Genomic DNA, 20,139 nt, shown 5'->3' with positions numbered 1-20,139 from the left:
CTTTTTTAGCTTATAGTAACACAGACATAAAATTTACTATCTTCACCTTTTTTAAGTATACAGTTCAGTGACATTATGCACACTCATATTGTACAACTCTCGCCACCATCCATCTCCAGAACTTTTTCGTCTTGTAAAACTGAAGCTCTGAACGTGCCAAACAACCACCCCAATCCCCACTCCCCTCGGCCCTTGGCATCCACCATTCTGTTTTCTGTCTCTGCGATTTCCGACTACTCTAAGTACCTCATATAAGTGGAATTATACAGTATCTGTCTTTTTGTCACAGGCTTATTTTTCTAAGAATATCCTCAGGGTTCATCCACATTGCAGCACATTAGAACTCTCTTCCTTTTTAAGGCTAAATAATATTCCATTGCACATACGTACCACATTTTGCTTGTCTGTTCAACCGTTGATGGATGCTTCAGTTGTCTCCACGTTTTAGGTACTGTGCACAATGCTATAAATCTATTATTCCTTTTTAAAAAAAATTTAATGCTTTTTTATTTTTGAGACAGAGAGACAGAATGCAAGCGGGGAAAGGCAGAGAGAGAGGGAGACAAAGAATGCAAAGCAGGCTCCGGGCTCTGAGCTGTCAGCACAGAGCCCGATGTGGGGCTCGAGCCCACAAACTGTGAGATCATGACCTGAGTCGAAGTCGAACTCTCAACCACCCAGGGCTGAGCCACCCAGGCACCCCTCTTCTTCCTTTTTGAAACAACTTGAAGTTCCATTTCAATGACTCCTTCATCATGCACTTACTGAGTGATTACGGAATGCCAAGGGAAAATGGAGTTTGCAAAGAGCATGAATCACAATCCCTTTCGAAAGGCAAGATTTTTTAAAAAGCCTAAAGAAGGATTCTCATACTGGGTTAAGTTTGGGGTAAATCATAATAGCCAATATATTTGTGCCAAATGCATCATACATTAAATCACTTGATTCTCAAAGAGATCTTATGGGGCAGCCATCTTTATTCTGTTAATGTAGAAACAGGCAGAGCAAGGTAAAGCAACTTGCCCACCTTAACCAAATGGGGGTGGCATTGCTGGGATTTGAGTCAGAGCATCCGGCACTGGAGCCTGTGTGGCTAATGTCTGGTCTATGCTGAACCTAGAGTTCCAAAAGTCTAGATTACTATGAAGGTTTTCATCTTTTTCACTACTTTTTTTCTCTTGGCTACTTCCTTTTCCTCCTCTGCCAGTTGTAGGTGATGGTACACATCTACTCACTCAGGATTTGTTCCTCCTCTGAAGTATCCAACATGCCCATTCTATTTAAGCCTACACTTTCCATGAGGGCCTTCTACAGGGTCAAGGAGACAGAATGTGGAGATCAGCAGCAGCTGGCCTAATAAGCCAATAGCAGAGAGGACAGCTCTCTGCTCCGCCCTCCCCAAAGAATGTTGTGTACCATTTGAATCTCAGTGGGCTAATGTGGTGCTACCGGAAGTGGGTCTCAAGAAATGTTGATCCGGGGCGCCTGGGTGGCGCAGTCGGTTAAGCGTCCGACTTCAGCCAGGTCACGATCTCGCGGTCCGTGAGTTCGAGCCCCGCGTCAGGCTCTGGGCTGATGGCTCAGAGCCTGGAGCCTGTTTCCGATTCTGTGTCTCCCTCTCTCTCTGCCCCTCCCCCGTTCATGCTCTGTCTCTCTCTGTCCCAAAAATAAATTAAAAAAAAGCGTTGAAAAAAAAAATTAAAAAAAAAAAAAAAAAAAAAAAAAAAAAAAGAAATGTTGATCCTGAGCCTGTACCTCATTAAATACTGTTGGGGAGACTGTGTGCAGACCTTGCTTCCTAAAGACTTGTGATGTTCATTAACATATTACCGTCCTTGGGAGTGCTGCCACCCAGGAAATCAATGTAGCAACTTCATTTATCATAGGATTTTTAAACCTTTCAAATTAGAGAATTCTCCTTTTTTATTCTGTTACATTTACTAACCCCAAAGTACTGGTGTTATTTGGAACCCCTCTACAACAAGACGGATGTGTTTATAATGAAGTACAATAAACACCATGAGGCAGGAAGTTTTGATAAGGACGTTTGATGTGAAGGATATTTATGGGTAAGGGAGTTGGGTGAAACGCAGAGACAATATAAAGAAATTTGTCGAGCAATTTATTGATAATATCAAAATATCCCCATGACGGTGCCACTGCAGCCACATCAAACTAGGGTCATCAAAATGCTCTGTATCCTTGCTCTGAGACACTGACTGTGCCTAGGACTGGAAGTGCAAATATGGCTAAGATTCAGGCCTTGACCTCCAGGAACACATAGATACCAGGTAGGGGCAGAGTGGGAATACTCACTTACCGTTAACTATAATGCAAGGCAATGAGCTGTCCCATAATTAAGGAATTCTATTGGCATGTGCAAAGTGTTAAGGGGGTCACGATTCCAAGTGGATGGAAGGAAGATATGTTCTGGAAAGGTTGCTCAGAGGAAGTGACACTTCTGCAAGCCTGTGATGGATGGAGAGAGTGTTCCAGGAACACTGCAGACTGTGTGAGCATGAGGACATTTCAGGCAGAGGTACAACACTGGTGAAGACAATGAGATAGGAATGTGTCTGGCATTTTGAGGAAATGGCAAATGGGGACACGGTGAGAAACAAGATCACAGAGGGGATGGTGGTCATATTCTGAAGTGTTAACGTGTATCAGGAGAAATGGTTTGGATTTTTATTGTGAGGCTGTGTGGGGCATGTTGGGGAGCTCTAAATGGTTTTAGCAGGAGATCGGCATGGTCCAATCTGTATAGCAGTTGGATCAGGCATGCGCATGGGGATACAGGGAGGATTGAAAGCAGGGAGGCTCTTTGGGAGGTTTTGAGGCTAGGAGTGTTAGGGAAGATGGAGAGGCACGGACATTTTGAAGGTAAAATGGGAAGGTTGTCATGCTGGGTCTCTTCCATTTATTCCTCCACATCAACCCTCAGCTCATTCTTACCCTGCTTTGGGCCTCAGGAGGTTGAGTTTGGTCGACAGGCTCAATGGACTCTCTTGTCTGGGCTCCCGTTGGGTCAGCCAGTGTGGGGGCACTAGCAGAAGGTCTGGTGGGAGGTGGTTGAGTGAGGTTGGGATATTTATTCTCCTGGCTTCTTTCCTGTCTGTGTCTCTTGACTGAAGGCCAAAGCTCCTGTCAGGCAGTATTCTGCATGCATTTCTCTCTCCAGGCTCTGGTAACCTCCCCCTCACCTTGACCCACTGATACCTGCCACAGTCTACTGCATATCCCTTGTTTCTCCAGAACTTCCCCCAACTTTGTGAATAGCTTCCTTTTAAACCTTTCCCAGCTTGAGCAATCCACCTGCTTCTGCTGGGACCCTCTTTGATATTAGTTTCCTTTATGAATAAGGGGAAAAGGAGGTAAGCCTAATATCCAGATCAATTCATTTCTCATTGAAATATCCAAATCATCTTTCTGACCAGACTGCACTGGTGCATGTATGTGTGTGTTGAGTAAAATGCAAATTGAGACTTATCCGGCAGAATAAGATGTGCTAAGGCAAACGGGTGGTCCTACCCAATCCCAATGAGTGGGTCTTGGAAGGCAAAACAATTGCTTAATTTAGTTTATCTTGGTAATCACTACCCCTGTGTTTCTGCTTGAATAATTTAAAGCCTGGATGGTTTAGGTGAGAACAGAGCAAAGATATCTAAGGGAACATTGTGAGACCATGACAAACAACACAGCAGGAGGCTATGAGATACCCACAGGCAGAAGGTGGATTCTATTGCCCTAGAACCAGCCACATGATGGCACAGAAATGGGAAAAAAATGACTCAGATGGTCACTTCCAGTTTGTGAGCTTGTAACTGTTTCAACACGCCTTTGGAATGTTAAGATTCAGTTCAAGACCCTTGTAATGAGGGTGGTTTGTTTACAGCTTAAATTAGAGTGTTCCATTTTTAAAACATTATAAGTGAAAATGATAGTACAAGACAGTATCTAGGAAGCACCTCTACAGAGGCCTCAATTCTGCCTCAAACCAGAAATCTATTTCAGAAAATCTGTTGGAACCAAGACGAGATTATCCAAATATACCCCCTGAGATAACAGATAGATAAAAACAGACAGACGGAGTGAGCCCCATTTCTAATTCATTCTCAGTATTTCCATCCACATGACTATCTGTCTCCTGCATCTCAGCAGCCAAAAATCCCCTTTCGTTTTACCGGGACACACACATCAAGTCATCAGATGCAAAACCGGAAGGAGCTCTGAATACTACCAGTTGACAGTTGGCAAACACCTGACTCTTCTGTTCCAACTCCCATCAATACTGAAGGCAGGCTTCATGAGCTGATCATGGCACTTTTCCCACCTGAGTCTGGTCTGCAGCCTCAGAAATCTTCTTAACACAATATGGTAGGCATCCCCAACCCATTAACTGAAGTCGGCACATGAGGTGTCCAGTAGCTGCCATCCATGATTCAGTCCAATCTCTCAGGCAGATGAATAACTAGAAGCCCAGGGAGGGGCTTTGAAGTCATGTGTTGGAGTAAATATGCAACTGATGGCCCCCTCCCCAAGCCCCGACCTTCCTCCCATGGCTATCTGTACACTGTGATCCCACTCCCTAATTAGAGACGGCTAATCTGGAGGGGAGCTCCTAACCCATTCCAGGCCAGTAAGATTCCTTCTCTAGGATCTTTCAAACTGCAACCCTAGGAAGAGAAGAATTCACTCTTTGGGCTAAGAGCACAAGGATATGGGGGACTCAGGATTATCACAGCTCCTGCTGTGGAGTGAGAGTAGTCAGGATGCAGTTGTGCATGCAGAGAGAAAGAAGCCATCATGAGACGATGCAGAGGCAAGACAGAACACTAATGCCATGTAATTCCCTCAACCCTTCCTCCAACCCCTGTGGCTCAGCTGATCTCCCTCTCTTCGCATGGTGTCCTTCCAATACAGCTGTCGTTAACTCATTTGAATTGAACTTCCGTCTCCTGAAACCAAAAATATACCAACTGATAGGGAGCAGAATGGGCTTCCATGCAGTGAAACAGAGGAAGGGAGGCACAGTGGCGTGACTGACACCGGTAGGTTCCTGAGATCACAAGCTCTGTGTTCTAATCCCAAACCTTCTCACCAGCTGTGCTGCCAAGGATCTTAGAATGTCAGCTCCTCACCTGTGAAATGGGGGGATAAAAGTAGCATTGAACTTGGAATATGGCTGTAAGGACCACACATAGGACATTGTGCGGATGAGGCTTCTGCCTGGGTAGGCATGCCTGGAACGCCACTTATAGCTGTCTTTAGGGTGAAGCTGGGACTCAGACACAGGTATCCTGACCCCCAGCCCAGTATGCTTGCCCAAAATTGCACTTTTCATGTCTCCCTCTCCCTCTTTTCATCCAAAGAGCTACAGTCCTATTTCAACATCTGAAGTCCCATTTGAAAAGTGTTTAACTTCTAATGCAGATATAACAAGTCGTTTCTCAGATTCACTGTATCTGCAAAGCCTTCTATAATTCAACATCAAATATTTATTATTACATTTATTAAAGTTTTAATAATTTAGCATCTCCTGAATGTAAGGGAGAAGCTTAGCTAACTGGTTCCCCTTTATCCAACCTGGGTCACTTCAATATTTATATTCCAAAGTCTCCATTTGAGTTTCATTTAGCAGAGGCTGTGTCGTGGGCCCTCCGCCTGAGCTCACAGTTGGTGCGTGCTCCAGCCTCCCCAGTGGCAAAGACTAACAGAAATCTGGTGCTGAACAGTGTTTGAAGAGATTTACCGAGCCTGGGCAGAAACTCATCCTAATAGACTTCACTTTTATTATGATCGCTAAACTGAAATGGGGGAAAATATATATGTCTCCAGGCTCACTGGCTGAGTGACAGGCAGCCAGGATGTAAAGAGATGTGGGTACGGAGTAGGTCCATTTGAGGGAGCGTAGAGGTCTTTAAAGTAATGCTTCTCGGAGGGGCTTCATCTTCCTAGAACAAGGGAGGGATGTGGTGGTGCAGGGCAATTGCTAATGTCAAGTCCTATGAACCCAGCTGTGAGTGACAGACACACTCCCTACTGCCCCCACAGCCTCTCCCTTTTCCCATTTAATATTTTGTCTTCCACTAGCATGGAATGGACTTCCACACACACACTCAGTGGACTAAACGGTCCACAAAGAGAAGACAGAAAATCCAATGGGCTCAGGTCCCGATCTTATAGAGATTCCCCCACATCAACAACAGCCAACATTTACGAAGCAGTCACTAGACAGCTTGCATTCAAGTCTTCGTTCTGCCACTCACTACTCATAATATGTTGGACAAAGAAATTAAATTTTGTGTGCCTCAGTTTCCTCACCAGTAAATAATAGTGACTCCGTCATTCAGTTGTTGTGAGAAGTCAGAACCGATACATATAAAGGGCTCCGAGAGGGCCTGGCACAAAATAAGTGTTCAATACATGGCTGTAATTATTATTTATGACTGTGGGCCAAGAGTTTAAATGTTATTCAATACTCACAAAAACACTCAGGGGCGCCTGGGTGGCTCAGTCGGTTGAGCGTCTGACTCTTGGTTTCGGCTCAAGTCATGATCTCACAGTTTCATGGGCTTGAGTCCCGCATCAAGCTCTGCACTGACAGCATGGAGCCTGCCTGGGATTCTCTCTCTCCCTCTCTCTCTGCCCTCCTCCCCACTTGCTCCCTACTCTCGAAATAAATAAACTTTAAAAATAAATCCAAAGATATAATAGCAATTCTTATTCTTATCTACAGATAGGAAATGGAGACGTGGAAAGTTTAAGTTACTTGCCCAAGGTCAGTTAATGAGGGGTGGAACTGGCATTGGAACTCGAGCAGTTGGGCTCCAGAGCCCACACTAATCCCTTCACCTAGTACTCCTCTCATCGGGTGGGTAAGTAGGTTGCCTACTGAAGTTCTCTTGCTCTTTGGGAAAGGAACTCTATGTGAGTAATTGGCGAGGAAGGGAAAGTGGGTGAAGCTCGATGGGGCTGATGCTACATGATGAGGGCTAAAGAAGCCCACTCCTGTCCCAGCATCCCCACTGGGATGCACTTCAAGGTTGCCCGCCATGAGTAAACGCACACCACCACCATCACTAAGATCTGCTGAGGTTATGGGGAAGGCAAAGGCGAAAAGTCTGAGTTTCACTCACCTCCAATAGGAGGGAGCCATCTTGAGTACCTGAGGTCTGAATCAAGGGACACCCTCTCCTCCAGACTCTGCTTCCTACAGGCATTCCCATCCATTGCTCCTGTGTAATGGACCACCTGCCTCACTCCTGCCTACCCTACATATCCTGATGTCCTGCTGCTCTGATGATCCCTGGCCTCCACCACTGATGCCACCTGCTCAAGAGGAAGCATGCACACGTCCCTTCTCTGTGCTGTGAACTGTGCCTTTTATCACCTGATCCCCCTGTGCCGTATGGTTACCTCCCTATTTGTAGTACCGTGTCTACTCAAACTTCTAAAACACTCCACTTGTTGAACACCAATTACATGTAAGGTGCTCTATGAGTTACTCTATACACATTATAATATCCTCACAACCACCTGAGGGAAACACAACCATCTCTATCTGCCAGGTTCAGAAAGGGTCAGGGGAGGAAGTAAAGTTACTTGAACTAAAGAGTTCAGGTCGCAAATTGTGCACAAAGACTCATGTCCAGGTGTGTAGGATTCCAATCCTATACTTTTTCCAACTGGTTCATCTCTTTCTGATCTTTATATTTCTAGAACCAGCACAGTGTCCGTCGAACAGAGATGTACCTACAATGCTTCTGTTGAGGGTGTCACCTTAAGATGCATAGCCCACATTTCCAGAATACATTGCATCTGCCTGGAGGTAGTGTCTCGGAAAAGCCGGATTCTGGTATCTGGAACATTCACACAGGAGCACCTGCCGGGGGCACTCTCCTCAGCTGTCCTCGGGGGATTCTGCTGATTCTGCTAGGCGAGGTAGCCCACAGCCAAGGGGGGAGAGAAGAAGAAAATAGCACACTTGTTCTGTCTCCTCTCCTCTTCTCCCTGCGCCCCTTGGCACCAGCCCCCAGACACAGGCTCCCTCCTCAGACGTGCCACTTGCAGTCCCCATGCCTTGTCCGTGGAGAGGGCACCTGTGGGGTTTTCTGTCCAGCATCCATCCACCGCCTGTCCTGATCTTCCTCTAGGGGACAACTGTACCTGCAATCTCAGTCCATATGGTAAAGGCGCCTCTGCCCCCACTGGCTTCGAGGGAGGGTCAGTGACCCCAGGTCTGGAAATTTGAGCACTTTGCCCCTTTAGACACTGATCTGGGATACTGGAAACTGTCCCCAAACAGGACAAATAGGGGCAGCACAGTCTAGAGATGAGAAGCATGGAGTCAGGAGTCAGGTTCCCAGGATTCAAATTCTGGTTCTACCACTTCCTGTCTGTGTCAGCTGGCATGCTGAATGACCTCTTCGTGCCTTAGTTTCCTCAAGCATTAAACGGAGCTAATAATGGGTGAAGATTCAATGAGCTCATTTCAGTAAAGCACTTACATCATTGCTTCCTTATAAGGGTACTCGTTATGGTACTATGGGCCCATCTAGATAATCCAGGAGAATCAACCTCTTTTAAGGTGCGTAACTACATATGCAAAGACCGTTTTTCCAAATAACGTAACATTTCCAGGTTCTGGGAATTGGGAGCTGATACCATCGAAGGTCATTATCAGTCTCCCACAAATGGAGTCAGAAAATCGGCCTCTCTATCAAGTTTCCAGGTGTGCTGATGCTACTGGTCCAGGGACCACACTCTGAGAACCAGTGACCTAGTGATTTCCTGCTAAAACTTCACAGTTTCACCTGAAGGTCTCTCTTTCTCTGTCCTGCTCTTTCCTTCTATCCTCTTGGGCTGTCACCAAATATGACATCTTTTGGTTTGCACTTTTGTCCCAGCTGAAGCACTGAGATCTCTGTCTGAACATTTTTTATATCTCTAATACTTAGCCTGGCATATAGTAGGTGTTCAGTAAATTCTCAGGGCTTGGAATTGAAAGGACAAATGAACAAGGAAGCATTCCTAATTCCATTCTGAACAAATTCAATGTGAAAATTGTCACCAAGTGAGAAATGCTGGCTTTCATTCTGATATCCCATTATTCTTTCAAAATTGTGCAGGAATTAACAGTAGTTCATCATTTCCTTTCCATTGATTAGAGATCATAGAAAAAATCACTGAGGGACTCCAAAAGCTGGGCTTTGTGGATGATTATTATTCCAACTATAATAGCTATTCTTGCATTTCTCTTCTAAGAAGAATCAGCTCTGGGTGAAATTGTGAAGGCTCAGTGTGTAGAAATAAGTGTTGTGTGCCATGCTTCTCTCTCCACAAGGATCTTTTATTTCATCTCTCAAGTCAGTATCTTGTTCCATGCTCCTGGCTACCATGAGATCCATGGAAGCAGAGGTGGGTCTTAATGTCTCTGTATTCCTCAGGTATCTTGGCACAGTGCCTGGCACACAGGAGGGGCCCAGCTAAGGTTTTGAGAATTGGAAAGAGTCTGGATGCAATTTAACGAGAGCTCACTCATCCACCTTTGTAGCTGACATCGTTAGTGTCTGAGAATCTCATTCCCGGCAGCTTCCTGCTGGGACAGGCTGGGAACACGGCAGATGTCCCCGGGGAGAGTTCTCTTCTTTGGCCCTTCAACTCCTCAGACTTGAAAGTCTTCCCTCTCGCCTTAGATTCTACATAGCCAAAATCCACCCACAAGTCAAGGTTAATTGCTAATGTTCTCTCTTGCACTTTCTTAATCCTTTTGGTCTGGAATTGCTTTTTTCTTTTCCAACCCCCCAAGGAACTCCATGTGTATGGCACGCATATCCCTTCATTCCTTCTACACATATTTTCACACACATGAAGCCAGAGACCTACCACACTGTACGAGACTTTGTAAGTTAACATTTAAGTCTTCCTTGAACCCCATGCATGACAAAGGGATGAATGTGAGCTCTCAATACTAACACACTACTGATTTTAAGATGCATCATGGATTGGATGTAGCCTTTTACCAAAAGGAGAAAAGAATTAAAAAGAGAAGGAGAACACAAATATGTTACACTATGTTACAGTAACAACAAACGTGATAACTAATGCTTCTAGATAATTCCCCATGTGCCAAACTCAGTGCTCTCCAATGTATTCTGTCACTTGATTCTCAACAACACACCCCTACATGGTATAATCTTCTATCCACATTATCCACAAGGTGAAACACAGCTCCAGAAAAGCTCGCACAGTAAGCAAGTGGTAGAGGTGGGATTTGAACTCAGGCAGTTCAGCTGGGCTCCATAACCGAAAAAGAACTACCTTACGTAATAAGCTATATGCTTAGTCAAAACGCAGCATACATAGAGAGAAGTGTGTACATCGTTATCTACACAGCTTGGTGAATTTTTATAGGAGAACACACCAGTATAACCACCACCCAGATCAAGAAATCAAACACTGTCAGTATCACATAAGTTCTTCCCTGTTTCCCACGAATCACTGCCCTCTCTTTCAACAAAAAGTAATCCTTATCATTTCCTCTACCAGCACAGATTCATTTTTACTATTTTTGATCTTCACATACACATAATTTTGTGTGTCTTCTGTGTCTTCTATAACTCCATATTATATTTGTGAGATTCATTGATGGCAATGTGGGTGGTTGGTTTTTGTTGTTGTTGTTGTTGTTGTTAATATTCATCGCTAGTAGTATTCCATGGCATGACTATTTCATTATCTATTTTGTTTTTTTAACTGATGGGATTTGTGGGTTTTTTACACCCTTTTAGGCAGGGTGAACGAATGCTGCTATTGGCATTCTTGAATGTATTATTGGTGGTGCATATACACACATTTCTGCTAAGTATATTACTAGAAGTAGAATTGATGGATTGCACCATATACTTTAGTAGATTCTGCCCAACAGATTTACGTACAGGTCATGCTAACTTACATTCCCACTACAAAGGTTTCAGAATTCCAGTTGTTCTAGGTTCTCACAAAAATTTGTTCTCATCAGTTGTTTTAAACTTAGCCACCCAACTGGGAAGAGCCTGTATGTTTGACCGCTAAATTGCTCTGCCTTCCATAGCGTGAGATTCTGTATTTTCCAAATGACTCGTCCCAAACTAAAAAACAACAAAAAAGTCAACAGGCAAAGCATCTTTAAGTTTTCCTTCTGATTCTACTGTAATGCTTATCTTTTTCCTTTCTGGCTTGGCTTTTGAACAGCCTTTCCTCTATTCTCCTGGCTGTGATTCTATGGCTTATTATTGGCTATCTATAATTATGATCTATTATTTATTAATTTGTAACATATCATCTGACTGGAACTTGTTAATTCTTTAAACACCCATGATCACTTGCCTGGGCAATGTCATGTCAAACAAGCTTTATTAGTGCAGCTTGGAGAACTCAACCTACACAGCGCGGATTCTTTTGAATGGTGATGACTGCCATCTTTTATCCACCCTTGCAGGGAAACCAATGGGCACTGGTGGGAGGTATGCTGAAGGTAAGACTTAAAAGGCTGTCTGCTATTTCTCCAAGACCAGACAAATCATGAGGGTACCTCTGAGGAGGATAATAACCTAATGCCCTAACCAAACCAAATATTCTTCGGATATTTGTGTAACTTTTCTTTAAAGGAGAACCTCAGTGGTTTGTGAAGGAAGGGTTGAGAAGGAGTTTCTGTAGCTACAGAACACCATCCCCTCCTCCCATCCTGAGCAGTTCTGTTCTGGCCCCAACTTGGTGTAAGTGTGTGCGCCATGTAAACAGGCACAGCCTTCTTAGCAGGAGGTGAGGAAAAACATCTCCTTGTTATTGACTCATGCCCCCTGAAGGTCTCACCTTTTCCAATTTACCACACTATCCCTTCTAACTACATATAATACTCTTTCTGAAATGTATGCTAGTACTTATACTTTTTTCTTTTCTTTTATTTCTTTCTTTCTTTTCTTTTTTTTTTTGTTTACATTTCTAAAGATGTTTTAGAGTCCCTGCATGCAGATATTCTGGGCCCTTCTTTTCTGGATTGCTAATTCAATGCAAATCAGATTGGATCAGAAAGAGCAACTGAGTCATCCTGTGGATTATGGTCTTTCTCAATAGCCCGACATAGCATACGACTTTCTTGACTCTGCCTTCCCCATCATCCCCAGTTTCTACTTGAACTCTACTGTGGTTGGAATTTAGTTCATCTAACATGGGTATAATGTAGCACTGGGAATGTATCACATACTAGTGTTAATATATCATGTTACTTAATCATTACAACAACTCTTGGGAGATGTTTCAGTAAAATAATTAAAAACATGGGTTCTGGAGCTCAAGAGATCAAGGGCTGAAGCTTGGGTGCAGCACTTACTAGTGAAGGCATCACTCTTATGCCTCACATTTTCTTTTTAATCTGGAAATTCAAATAATAATAGCATCACCTTAAGGGGTTTTTGTTAGAATATAATGAGATAATGTTAGCAAAGGGTTTGGTATGTAATGGATAATCAATGGCTGTGAATTACATTATTGTTACACTCTATGAAGAAGGCACAGTTACTATCCCAATTTTGCTAAGAAAATGGAAAGTTAGCAAATTGAATTTGGCCAGGATCACATACTTCATACACGGTAGACATGGGCTTCTAACTCAGACCTGTTCAAATCTGGAGTGAGTGTTATCATGACACCAGTACCTTCATTGAACTTACAAATTCAATGTCAACAGTACAGAACTTGGAGGAAAGCTAGAGGAGAACTTTCAGCTGATATCAATCAAGATCACTGGGTCTCCTTGAGAATAGCTCCTCAACCAGATGATCTTTGCTCTACTTTTAAAATATGTAATGCAGAGAAACCTTAGCACATGCTTTACTCAAGTCCATTGGCCTCAAGTCTATCAAGAATAGAAATAATGGCAAACTGCCATGAATTTGTGTGTGTGTAAAACCATCTTAGGTCTTAATAATTACCAATGTGTTTCCTAAGTGCTATCCATTAACAATTTATTCTTTTTCAAACTCTCTCTTTTGGGAAATATCAACAACCATGTTAGGGTCATTTCACCATGAAAAGTTGAGAAGGTGAGAATAAACAAATCGCAAAGCAGAGACCAACCCAAACCCAATCCAAAGAGTTGGATTTGGGAGCTTCTTATCAAGATGCCACATACATACTGATGACATCTGGATTCAGAAAGGCCCAGAGCCAGCTATGCGGTGGTAGAATCACAATCACAGGGATGAGGCTGGCAAGGCATGATTCTGAGCCAATTTAAGAGCGACCAAGCTGTGCATGTGCCGCTTTCAAAAGCCGAATCAGAGTCCATTTGTAGTAACATTAAAATTTCTGGATTGCTTCCCCTAATCAAATTGGAAGGAAAGAAAACAAAAACAAAAACAAAAACTTCCACTAGAAAGCTCCAGAATAGTGACAGGAGCAGATCTAAGGCCACTGGTTTAATTAAATCAATAAACATCTAGTAGTTGTCCAATATGTACTGGGAACTGGGGATCAGAAAGCTAAGTAAGTTATTTTCTTTGACCTTGAGAGATTCACCACATAATGGGACAGAATGATATGTAAGCAACTAATTACAGCACAGTAGAGCAAGTCTATAATGAAGTTAACTACAAGGTGCAAACATGTAAGGAAAGATGTAGTCTCCATCCTTTCCTGAATGAAGAACAAATAAATTTGCCCTGTGCATCAAGAACCTATGGATTCGTCCAAAGTCTGTCCCAGTACCAGAGTCACAAAAGAAGCATCTAATTCTCTCATCTTTCACTTTCATGATTCTCCAGTGCACAATATTAAGTAAAGTTCTTTTATAAGATATAATCATTAATAATCCCAGGATGAGCCAGGTAATGTATTCGCTTCCCTCATATTTTACATAAACCCAGAAGGAGTGTAATACTGTTGAAATATAAACCATTGAGGCCCACCAATGGGGGACACTTCTAGAAGTGTAGAGCATGACATATTGGACAGTGTTCTTCACATCATCTACTAGGCAGGTGCCTACTTCAACACTAAGAAGCCACTTCAGCAAAGAGGTCCCTGTGATCCTGAACCAGAGGGGCTTCTAGTGTGCCAAAGACCTCTTGGTACACAACAGTGGAGATGACTTCCCTACCTGACATCTGCAGGGTCTTCTGTGACGAGCACATCGGTCTTGCAGCTGGCCAGAGGGTTGATGGACAGCTCCACAGGCGGAACCACAAAGCTTTTGCTGACAGGAAGCCAGAGTCCTTGGCCCAAGCTGAAAGTAGACCTGCAATGTAAGAGTTTCCATTGGGGAACTCCCTGGGAAGCAGAGAGAAAACAGAAAATAGGGGCCCCTCCTTCCATCCCCACTAGGGCTATGTCTTACTTCCCACCCAACTGAGTCCCCTACATTCTCTAATGCATGATTTTGGCCAACTCTGCCAAGACTTGAATGTCATTACTTAAATGTATTAATCATTTGGCCCATGCACTGCTTTGCATGGCTAGTTTTCTTATCCTGACTACCTGTCCTGACTCCCAGGAAATAGCAGGCTCTGTGAGGACAGGGACTATTTTGGCTCTGCTTTCCCAAGCAGTCTTGAGCGAGCAGGAGTTCCATAAGTGGCTGCTAAATCAGCAGGGGCAGTCTGCACAAAGGTGAAGAGCAAGGACCCTGAATCAGTTTGAACCAAAATCTGATTCCCAGTTCTGCCACTTAATTTGTTATATGTCTTCATCAGCTGAAGTACTGAAGTTTCATACGAGATTTCATGGAAGTGGCAGGAAGAGGTCCTGTGGCTGTAGAATATTTTCAAAGCACTGGACTAGATAATCAGTGAAGCCTCCTCTAGTTCAAATATCTGAGTTCATAAATCTAGACGCCAGACAAATGGGAATTAGATTCTCATCAACATTTGGGCCATGATGGTACATTCATGCCATTGAGAGTTCCTCTGTACTCAGTGCAACCTGAATGAAGTTCACAGGCTCCCTTGACTTAGGATGCATGGCTATGCCTCCAATCCCCAGCATCACGCCCCAACAAGATTGTCAACTCACCTGAGAATCTTTTCAGGGGCTTGTTCTCCTGTTACTAGGTCATAGCCCCTCTCAAGTGTAGTGTAAGGCCAAGGTCTGTGGAAAGAACAGAAGGAGGGAAAGAAAAGGAGATGGTGTTAGTCAGAAGCAGGTAGGATTCACATGTGGACACTGCTTAAAAGTAACTTTACAGACAACCAAATTTCACAGGATAATTACAGTTGATCCTTAAATAACAGCCTCACTCCAGTCAAAACTCTGTGTATAACTTTTGATTCCCCCAAACCCTAACTACCAATAACCTACTGCTTTATTTTGTTGTTGTTGTTTAAAATAGACCCCGTGCTCAACATGGGGCTTGAACTCATAACTCCAAGATCAAGAAGCACATGCTCTACTGACTAGGCCAGCCAGGCAGCTCAGTAATAGCCTACTGTTGACTGGAAGGTTCACTGATAATATAACCAGTTGATTCACACATATTTTATAGGTTATGTGTATTAGACGCTTTCATCTTACAATAAAGTAGGCTAGAGAAAAGAAAAGGTCATTAAGAAAATCATGAAGAAAATGCATTTACAGTTCTGTACTGTATTTATTGAAAAAAAAATCTACATGTAAGTGGACCCATGCAGTTTAAATCCATGCTGTTCAAACCCATGTACTGGGTAAGACCATTTATAAGAGAACGTCTCCATTTCACAGAAGGACTCGGCACTTTAAAGACCATTTGTCCAATCTGGAGTTTATGGACAAAAACCCGATTCTCTATCAGTCCGGTTAAGGAAGTGTTCATTGATTACTTACAGTGTGGGAGGGTGAGTTAAATTTGAGCCTTTGTTCTCTAGAAGATTCATTAATCATGTACCTTTAATATTGAAATGGGATTCGCTGCCCATCAGGTTGTATACGACACAACTGTTGTAGAAAAAGAGTCCTCTTTGTGGAGAGGTTTGGGGCCTGCACTACCATAGCAGAGAAGCAGGGGACGGCTTTCCACTGTCCCTGCCCTGATGCCCCTTGCCACTCACCCTTCACTCTGTCCCCAGTCACTGCGCACACACAGGTGTCTGTGAACCGGGTCAGGGGCATAGCCTTCATGACAGCTGCACTCTCCTGTAAGCAAAAAGAGAAAGGAGTCTTGTGAAATACCATCTGCCCCAAATAGCCTTCTCCCCTGGTTTCCTGGTTTTCTTAGGAAATAAAGTGGGCTGCCCAGTTTTGGAAAAGACCCAGGGAAAGAGCGTGTTCTGGTCTACCCACCACTATGGTTAATAAAGGGTTTATTCCCCTGTTCATCTGCTCGCTTATTCATTCAACAAGCCCTAACCACACTCCCTGCCAGGTTCTCCGCCCACACTGAGGATACAGAGATTAGATACTGAAGGGGCTCATGGCTTAATGAGGGAAATAGGAAATGACCTGTTGGCTGCAAATGGAGGTCCTTATTTTCAAACATTTAAATTACGATAAAGTACATATACATTAAAAGTATCATCAGAAATTCAAATTCTTCTCTCCACTTGAATGAGCAATTCATGTTCATCCATAAGCCCCAAATTAATGTCACCTCTACCAAGATACCTTTGATTTCCCCTTCTGGAAAATTTGTGTTCATCTATCACTTCAAGAGTTCATTTTGTTTTGTTGTTATTGTTGTCTTAGTTGGTGTGCCTCTTCCCTTCCCATCTTTCCATTTTTGTTCCTTCCCTCTCCACCCATCCATCCATCTATCCGCCCATCTATCCATCCACATACATCATTTTTTATGGCCATATCTCATGCCATGTTGCATGAATGCTTGCTAGTGTTCCACACTACCTTAAGCATCTTCTCCCACTGGCCAAGCTCACTTGGGGTTTCCTTGCATAGCTTTAGAGTTCAGAATCCTGGAAGGTTTCCAAAGTTCTCTGTCCTACCCTCTTCAATTATCAATCCATTGTACACTCTTTAAAGTTGGGTTGAATAAGGTTCAATTTGTTACTGGTTTTTCCTAAGGTGTATTTGTAGAATATCCACAGATGCCTTACCAAACATAGATTCTATTAAAAAAAAAAATTAATGGGAAACACTAGACGATTTGTAGAGCCAGTGGTGTGTGACTCTTCATGAAAGTGATACCTAAACAGCTTTCCCAAACCTATTTCATCTTGGGAAGCTTGCTGGTGCAACAGGCCACAAGATTAGTGTCCCATGGCCCGTAACTTGGGAAACGCCGTTGGAAATTGCCCTGCCTTATCCCACTGTGTACAACAGAGTAGATCCTCAATACTGTGAGTTGAATGAATAATTAACTATCTGGGGCACCTGGGTGGCTCAGTCGGTTGAGTGTCTGACCTTGGCTCAGGTCATGATCTCACAGTTCTTGAGTTCCATCCCCACACTGGGCTCACCACTGTCAGTGTGGAGCCTGCTTTGGATCCTCTGTCCTCCTCTCTCTCTGTCCTTTCCCTGCCTGTGGGTGTGCGCACTCTCTCTCTCTCTCAATAATAAATAAAACACTTAAAAAATAATTAACTATCTGTTATGGCTCATAAATTTCTAGACTATTGCTGTCAGGTTGCTTTCTTTCTCATCTTCAGGTGATCTACTCTCTCTCTCTCTCTCTCACACACACACACACACACACACACACACATACCTGCAACTCTTCAATCCTACAGTGATTCTGACTGGCCTGACCTGAGTGTTTTTGAACCATGTTTCACAGAAACGTGTAATTCAAAGGAATAGACTTAGGAAACTTGCAACTTTTAGATTTGAATTTCCCTTAAACATTTGTCCTTTTAAATCTCAGTCATAGTAAAAAGTAAATAAAGGCTAAATGTTCAGATGCTGTGTAATAGAATTCAGGACACTGGAGAGCACTGTCATATTAAGTCCAGTTGCTAGGTAAACACATTTTATGCAAACCTCATTTAAAAACAACCACTACCCCCAAACCCACACAAACACCCTCTCCTGTCATCTCTGTTTCATTGAGGAGGATATTGGAGCCTGGGAGCTGTAGTGCTAACGAGGCCATGCTTTTTACAACTACAGATTTTGTGAATCAAGATTCTTTTCAACCTGTGCTACCAAAACACAACACAGCAGAGAATATACACTAGGTTAACAGGTTCTACAACTATCACCCATAACTCCTCTTTTCAAAACATTTGTACTCACCAAACAACCTCATTGTTTTCATGGGTTCACCAAAAATATTATGCATTTGACCTTATACAAAGCATTCCGAGCGTTAAAAAAAAAAACCTCTCTAATTTGTTTTATACATTATAATGCTGCTTAATCTTTGTAACCCCAGCATTCACAAGTATTTGGCAAACAGCCTGCGCTTGATAAATGTTGGCTGAGCCAAAATGGTAGTGAGACAGAATAAGAAGTGATGGATGGGTAAGAGGTACTATTACAAATATTTAGAATGGAGATCACCAAAAGGCAGAAGAAAGAGGGAGACAGAGAGAGAGAGAGAGAGAGATCTACCTTTCCCCTTCTCTGGATACCTGGTAAATAGGAGGGGGCTGCTCACAGGCAGGAACGTTCTCTGTAACTCTCTTCTCCAACAGCAAGTTCAAGTGCTCCAACAAATGTGTGTGCTGTAGGTGTGTGCAAGCTAATGAGATGATTGTTGCCAGAGGTAAGGAAAATGGAAGAAGAGGGAGGAGATCCTTGAGATTTCGGTGAGAATAATTTACCAAAAAGGGGAGGGGTAGGAGTCACTAATGATGTGTTAAAATGCTACAGTCCCGTCATGAAATATTCATCACTTTAAATATGCCTAATATTAAATATTAAAAGTCCTGGCATTTGTCCTCGAGACTCCCAGAGCTGATTTATGATCTGCCACAACCACAGACCTCATGATTTGTAATGGAAGAGGTAAATAGTTACCTCTGGTGGAGGGACAGGAAGTCAGGCTGGGGCAGGCAGGAAGGGCTGAGAAAGGAGGGCCTTTCTTTTTGAGGGAAAGGGCACAGGTTACGGTCCCCCTTTCCCTCTTGTTGGGAATATTGAGAGAATGAGAGATCTATACTGAGGAAGGTTACTGCTATATTTTGTGTTTCTTTCTTGCATGCTTACCAGGCAAGTTTCCCCGTTCTCAGAACAGATCATTAATTACTGAGTTGCATTATACAACAAATATGTATTTTGCAAATGAGAGGCGAGGCATCCACTCTGGAGGCCCTGAAAAGGTTACTTGGGGGGCACCTTGGTGGCTCAGTGGGTTAAGTGTCTGATTTAAGCTCAGGTCATAATCTCACAGTTCGTGAGTTTGAGCCCCGCATTGAGTTCTCTGCTGTCGGCAGAGAACCTGCTTCAGATTCTCTGTCCCCCTCTCTCTCTGCCCCTCCCCCACTCATTCTTTAAACAAACTAACTTACTGAAAAAAAAAAAGAAAAAAAGGTTACCTGGAGAATGGGAAGTGAGGCAAGGGAGGAATGATGGCTAGAGGCAAACAGACCTGGGTTCTAATCCTCACATTCTCTCTCCCTGGATGGGTCTCAGTTTTCTCATTAATAGAATGGGAAATGACCGTAATGTCAACTCCACAGAGCTAACCGTGAGACTAAATTGAAGTAGTGGAAAGTAAGGCTCATGGCTCAGGCAGACAAATAGTCCTCCCTAAATTTCTTCCTCTTTCCCTTCCGTTCCAAACCAGCACTCTGTTCTGATATATGCTGGCACATAACTTTAGGAAGACTGCGTAAGTAATTTCCTTCTTCCTGGACCTTAGCTTCCCCATCTGCAAAATGGAAACCTGGAGTAGACGTTCATCAATTCTGAGTGCCAATGAGAGTCAGTCATTTACACAGCCTTTCTGAATCCTGAAACTCTGTTTTCCTGACACTGCTTCAGTCTTAGCTGTGATCACTCTTAGCGACTGGGCTAGGTGTCTCCAGTAAGACTTCCATCAATGCCCTGGCTATTGACTTTATTGACTCCAATTTCCTATTTTGCTGGCTCAGCCAACTCTCCACTATTTGCAACCAAGCATTTCCTTCTTGCAAGATGCAAGCTTCTGATAGCCAGACCTAGGGATTAACCCCTTCTTCGGATGAGTCCTTTCTGCAACGCTGCCTCTGCATACCCAGAGCAGCCAGGTGG

At 43.4% G+C, this 20,139-nt stretch overlaps 1 protein-coding gene across 4 annotated transcripts in view; it reads right to left on the bottom strand.

The window, feature by feature from the left end:
* The window catches only part of ASTN2 (astrotactin 2), an 885,184-nt gene that overhangs the window by 446,390 nt on the left and 418,655 nt on the right, over positions 1 to 20,139 (bottom strand). For 3 of the 4 annotated variants that reach the window (XM_058694362.1, XM_058694363.1, XM_058694366.1), the window contains 3 exons: positions 16,062 to 16,146; positions 15,052 to 15,126; positions 14,141 to 14,278 (listed from right to left, as the gene is read on the bottom strand). In XM_058694362.1, coding sequence (XP_058550345.1) covers positions 14,141 to 14,278; positions 15,052 to 15,126; positions 16,062 to 16,146 — 298 coding nt within the window. The remainder of the gene's footprint in view (positions 1 to 14,140; positions 14,279 to 15,051; positions 15,127 to 16,061; positions 16,147 to 20,139) is intronic. The other variant, XM_058694365.1, reaches the window with a different exon arrangement.

This window comes from Neofelis nebulosa, chromosome 12 (assembly GCF_028018385.1).
Source record: "Neofelis nebulosa isolate mNeoNeb1 chromosome 12, mNeoNeb1.pri, whole genome shotgun sequence".
In the NCBI taxonomy this organism is placed as follows: Eukaryota; Metazoa; Chordata; class Mammalia; order Carnivora; family Felidae; genus Neofelis; species Neofelis nebulosa.
Note: the sequence above shows the minus strand (reverse complement) of the source record. Positions and strands in the feature narration are given on the sequence as shown.